At 42.1% G+C, this 6,000-nt stretch overlaps 1 protein-coding gene across 1 annotated transcript in view; it reads left to right on the top strand.

Moving 5' to 3' along the window:
- Positions 1 to 6,000, top strand: part of PHACTR1 (phosphatase and actin regulator 1) — a 561,450-nt gene that overhangs the window by 469,843 nt on the left and 85,607 nt on the right. Inside the window, exon 6 of the mRNA XM_007446414.1 lies at positions 4,425 to 4,592. Coding sequence (XP_007446476.1) covers positions 4,425 to 4,592 — 168 coding nt within the window. The remainder of the gene's footprint in view (positions 1 to 4,424; positions 4,593 to 6,000) is intronic.

Below are 6,000 nucleotides of genomic sequence, written 5' to 3'. Positions count from 1 at the left end.
CGGGCCTCTCACTGTTGTGGCCTCTCCTGTTGCGGAGCACAGGCTCCAGACGCGCAGGCTCAGCGGCCATGGCTCACGGGCCCAGCTGCTCCGCGGCATGTGGGATTTTCCCGGACCGAGGCACGAACCCGCGTCCCCTGCATCGGCAGGCGGGCTCTCAACCACTGCGCCACCAGGGAAGCCCTATTCCAGATAATTTTAGATCATGTAAAACATCAAAATAATTTCCAGTACTCAGTGAGCTCTTTCTCGGTCATCATAGCAAGAGATGGTGATGATCTAGATAGATGAAAGTACAAATAATCCGTAAGACTCATTTTATTCAGGAGGGTTAAATTCTTCCTGGGGGGAAAACACAGTTTTCTCATGATGCTGATAAACAGAGCTGGCAAATAGTAAAAAGACATGGAGAGCCTAAACAGTCTTAGAGATGCAAACTATTTTATATAGAATGGGTAAACAACAAGGTCCTACTGTGTAGCACAGGGAACTATATTCAGTATCCTGTGATAAACCATAATGGAGAACAGTATGTAAAAGGATGTGTATATATATGTAAAAGTGAATCACTTTGCTGTACAGTAGAAATTAACACAGCGTTGTAAATCAACTATATGTCAATTAAAGAAATAGTCTTCAGATTAATCAAACTTGGAATTACCAAGCATTAGGAATTCCCAGCTAATTCCTTAGCTTGGTGATGAGTATAAGGAGTCCATTACATTAATGCTTCTACTTTTGTGGACATTTGAAAATGTCATAAGAATTTTAAAATAACAGTTACTTGACAGTAGCAGCGTCATTTTATCTCCGTGTTATATGAATCCAAATCAGATTTCAGTTTTGTCACTTCCCATCTTAGTTAGTCATAAATGATATTAATAATAAATTTGTACCTATTGCATGGTTTTCGTTTATTTCTGCTAGATGTGTATATACATATATGTATGTAAGTAGGTAGGTCAATAGATAAAGCATGGTTATCAATGTAAATGTTGAGGAAATGACCAAAAGCTAAGAAATTTGTGGGTCTGTATATTGCTGCTGTGTAAATCGACAAACCCTGTAGAAAAACAGTTTCACAAGATCTAGGTATGTGTGACTAGACATTAAAATAGTAATACGCATAAATTTCATTTACTGGAATCTCTCCTAAAGGGGGAGAATTCTAATTGCAGAAAAGATTTTATACAGGAAGGTAGTCAGCAGAGATTTCTGTTTTCATGATAGTATAAAACACTGGAAATCCCTTTGTGACCAACCACAGAGAGATAACTAAATAAACATATGTATATTCATTCAGTATAATTATTAAATGATAACTATACAAATTATAATGCTTATACAAGTTTTAAAAAAACAAAACACAAAATAAAATTTGTTACAACTATGGAGAATATTGAAAAACAAATTTTCTGTTAGGGTAGAGATATGATCAGTGTCTTATTTCTTCTTTTTTCCTCCTATTTTCATTTTTTTAATGGAAATGTGTATTTAGAAATTATGACAGTGGAATTCGCAAGATCGTTTCCTCTCCCAAGTGGTTTGAGCCTTTGTGATTTAGTAAAGGCACTTTTAATCCATAGGGAGCAACATTTTTTAAGAGTTAATCAGTCCCAAGAGGAGTGAGTAATATTGCTTCTCTGTTACCACCAAAACTTCTAGCACTTAAGCTAACTGCCTTGATGAAACAGAGATTCATAGAATCTAACGTAATTCAACTTCTGCTGTATCTTTTTTTCCCTAATATTTTTTTTGCATCTATGGTACTTTTAACAGTTAAAATGTATAGCAATCATTCCATCACATCTTTGCCCCAAAGAAGCAGAACATGGCAACAGCCCTGAAACCCCTTCCTCCTCTGGTTGTCTTATCCAAGACTTTTACTACACTTGGAACATCAAACATCAAAGCGGTTTCCCAGAGATGTATTAAACCTAATGGCAGCTACGTCATTATTCCACCAACTGGGAATTTGAAGAAGAGCTGCTTCCCATGGTGTCAGTTTGAACAAAGCTAAACCAAAGCATGTTAAGAGGACCGGGGACCATCCAGTGTGCGATGCTGATGCACTAACGCTCACACCCACAGCCCTTCCCGTCCTGGGTATGCTCAGTTCAGCTGTGTACTTTCCATAGCATTGGCCTGAGAGTCTGCACTGCTCTTCTCTTATTAATAAGTAGTCATATTGTTAATCACAGTTATCGTGACTCCTATTACCATTTGAGGCGCATAAAAAGGCCAAGTGAAAAGAAGGGAAAAAACCCCACAATCTTCAAGAGTCAGTGCTTTATATTGTCTGCTTCAGATGACTTTTTGGTGTCCATTATATGTATATTTTTTCTGTGTTTATAAAAAATTCAGGTCAGGGCTTCCCTGGTGGCGCAGTGGCTGAGAGTCCGCCTGCCGATGCAGGGGACACGGGAATACAATCCCCAGGCTTTGTGTGGACATGAGGTTCTTGGATGCTTCGGCCACTATCCTATGGAGAGAGAGAGAAAAAAAAAAGACCCCCTGGAGTTTGAATAAAATTGTGGCTACTTTTGAATTATAAAGTTCTGTGCTCTTGAATCCTCTTTCTTCCTTAAATTTCAACTTAAAGGAGGAAAATAACGGCAGTGATTGGCTCTGACAAAACACAGAATACGCAACACAAGCAAAAAAAAAAAAAAAAATTCAGGTCAAATATCATATGTCCTTGAGCCATATGCTATCTAAAGCCTGTTGGTTTGTAAATTGCTCTGTTGAACATACATTTCATCAGGCCAATTCTAATTGGGGGCAAAGGGGGTGGGCAGAGGAATCTTTTGCAGCCTTCTTATCACTGTGTATAAAATTAAAGCCTTGGGAGGAACATAGCAAAAGGAAAGGATTATTTATCCAAGATTAACCCTGGAGTCATTTTACTGTTTTATTTCTACAAGTAAATTATCCATCTTCCCATTTTAAGGCAGGTTATTGCTTTGCTGGCTTCTGTGTTTCTACCGAAGCATAACTTAGAGTCTTTCGTCTGGATATTTATTCATCTGACTGGAATAGCTTTCAGTCCTCTTTAAAAATTAATCTGACTTTAATGTCTAGTTATCTAGGACTCCCCTGGGCTAGGATGAAATCACACAGGGGGAATTTTGATTTGACAAACGGCCATTGTGCGGGAGCCTGTGATCCTCCACCATGGTGTTAACTAGCTGCCCCTCTTTGAGCGAGGTCAAAGTCTGCACCCCGCCCGGCAGGATCACTGGTGGGCACTGGGAGAATCCTGGCATCTCCCAGGGTCTTTGAGCTGCTGCAGCCCCTCGGCTGGAGCTTAGAGCCCTCCTAAACATTTAGAGAAATTGGATGTGCGCAGAGATAAAGAGAAGACAGGGTGAGTTTTTCCTAGGGCCTTGGGGTAGCGTGTCCTGGTGCTTGTTGAGTGCTTGAAGCCCTTTGCTCTTCGAAGTAGGAATTCCTGACCTGCTTTTCCAATCTCTGAGTCCTGCTCAGGTTTTCCAAGTTTTCAAAAATTATGAGGAAAAATTTATTTTCATTTTCATTTAAAAAACACATAGAAAATATGGTAGATAATGATTTTTACAAAGTTTTAAATTTGTAAAAATTGGAGTAGAGTTGATTTACGATATCATGTTAGTTTCGGGTGTGTACAGCACAGTGATTCAATTATACATATATATGTGTGTTTGTGTGTGTGTGTATATATACACACACACACATATATATTCTTATATATGTGTGTACACACATATATGTGTACACACGTTTTTATATATGTATGTACACATATATACACACACACATATATATTCTTTTTCAGATTCTTTTCCCTTATAGGTTATTACAAAATATTGAGACTAGTTCCCTGCACTATACAGTAGGTGCTTGTTGTCTATCTACTTTATATGTGGTAGTGTGTATATATAAATCCTGATTTATCCCTCCCCACCCCCTTTCCCCTTTGGTAACCACAAGTTTGTGTTCTGTGTCTGTGAGTCTCTGTAAATAAGTTCATTCATAGCTTTTTTTTTAGATTTTACATATAAGCAGTATCATATTTGCCTTTCTCTGTCTGACTTACTTCACTTAGTACGATAATCTCTAGGTCCATCCATGTTGCTGCAAATGGCATTATTTCATTCTTTTTTACGATTGAGTAATATTGCGTTGTATATATGTACCATATCTTCTTTATCCATTCATCTGTCGATAGTTAGAATGGAGAGAAAACAGGCATATTGCTGAAGATCACTGGAAATTGTCGCCCTGGTGGTTAGATGCCTTAAAAGCAAAAGAACAAGTGTAGACTTTCCATACTGGCCTTGATACAGATTGTACAAAAGCATCTAGACTCATGTAGCAGGCTGTAAGTGTCACCCTTGCCTGGAAGGCAGGCGTGGTCTAACTCTGCGATCTCCTCGCTCTGACAGACGGGGAGCTCTCCATATCGAATGAAGATGACTCCCTGGAAAACGGGCAGTCCCTGAGCTCCAGCCAGCTATCTCTGCCCGCCCTGTCCGAGATGGAGCCAGTCCCGATGCCCAGGGATCCCTGCTCATACGAGGTGCTCCAACCTTCCGACATCATGGATGGGACAGGTAATGCCCCTGGTAGACATGGAACTGGTCCCCAGCATGCGGTGTTAGGGGCCTTCAGCCTGGCTGGACTTTGGCTTCTATTTTGAACCACCCTGAACATAAGGATCTCCTGGAAATGGGGATGAAAGTGACCAGGTAGTACATGCTGAGTGTAAAAATATGGAGGATGTGTCCATTTATTTTTCTACAGTCTTTAAAAACACTTTTATAATCTTAATCTCTTTAGAGAAGATATGTCTTGTCTTGTAATACTGATGATTTAAAATGTCTGTTTTCTAACCCTCATTTAAGATAAAGCTAGAGAGTCCTGTGCTTCTGTAGGGTACCTGTCTAAGTCCACCTGGTCACAAGGCCCTGGTATGCCTTTGAATCCTAATCCCAATATACCAGTTAATAGTTATATCAGTTTAGTAAATTGTACCAATTTACTATATAAAATCAATTAATGTGTTAATTGTCTACAATTTACCGGTATCCTGCTGACAGATCATTTTGATGCCGCCTGTCACTCCCTCTTTGGTCCGAAGCCCTCTGAGTGGCCGATCCTCACTCCCTCGCAAGGTTTGCAGAGTGGTCCTCATTAGTCAAAAGACGGCACCCTCCCGACAGCCAGTAAGGAGAGGTCCTTGCTGTCAGGAGACAAGCCTGGGGGGGTGGGGCCTCTGGGAATATCTGGAGTCTGGGAAGGAGGCCATGGCCTCCCCCGCACCGTGTGCAAAGTCTGCGTCACGGAACTCAGACGGGAGGCGAGCAGGATGGCGTTTCAGGGTCAGCGCCATGCTTCACTTCGGGACCCAGCGAGTCGCTGCTCCATTGGTGTGTCCAGCACTGATGATAACAGTGTCCCCTGAGACAGGGGAGAACCTGGTTCTCCTGAGGATTGTGTACAGGGCTTTGACTGCCGGAAACACTGCTACCCAGAGTGGGGAGAAGGTAGAGGGCAGGGGAGGCTTTCTTCCTGTAGCAGTGATGGGGGTGGGGGGGGAGATATGCATCTGAGTTGCATTTCCCTCCTCCTCCCCAAGCTGGGGAGATCGTTCCAGCTAAAGCGGTCAGTTGAGACTTCTTCCCAGCCTTCCTTGTGACATTGGGATCAGATGGATGTGATTTGCTGTAGTGAGACCTGTCATCCCGGGGAAGTCGCACAGTCTCATTTTGTCATTGGCCGGGTTGCCAGCATGGTAGGAGAGCCTGTGCTACCACCCGTGACAGCTCTTAACTGGAGCCGGTCCTGGTCCCCCCGCCCTCCGCCCGCCCCGCCATGCGGGAGAGGAAAAAGCAGGCCCGGGGCAGAGCAATGAGAAATGGGCAGAATCAAAACCAGAAAACCATGCGTCTGGCGAGTGCAGGAGAAAGGAAGGTGGAAAGTGAAAAGGGTGTTGATTTGGAGCATCCTTCACCTCATCCA

This window comes from Lipotes vexillifer, unplaced genomic scaffold (genome assembly GCF_000442215.2).
Source record: "Lipotes vexillifer unplaced genomic scaffold, Lipotes_vexillifer_v1.1 scaffold1154, whole genome shotgun sequence".
Lineage (NCBI taxonomy): Eukaryota > Metazoa > Chordata > Mammalia > Artiodactyla > Lipotidae > Lipotes > Lipotes vexillifer.
The sequence above is the reverse complement of the archived record's forward strand: the minus strand, read 5'-3'. Positions and strand labels throughout refer to the sequence as shown.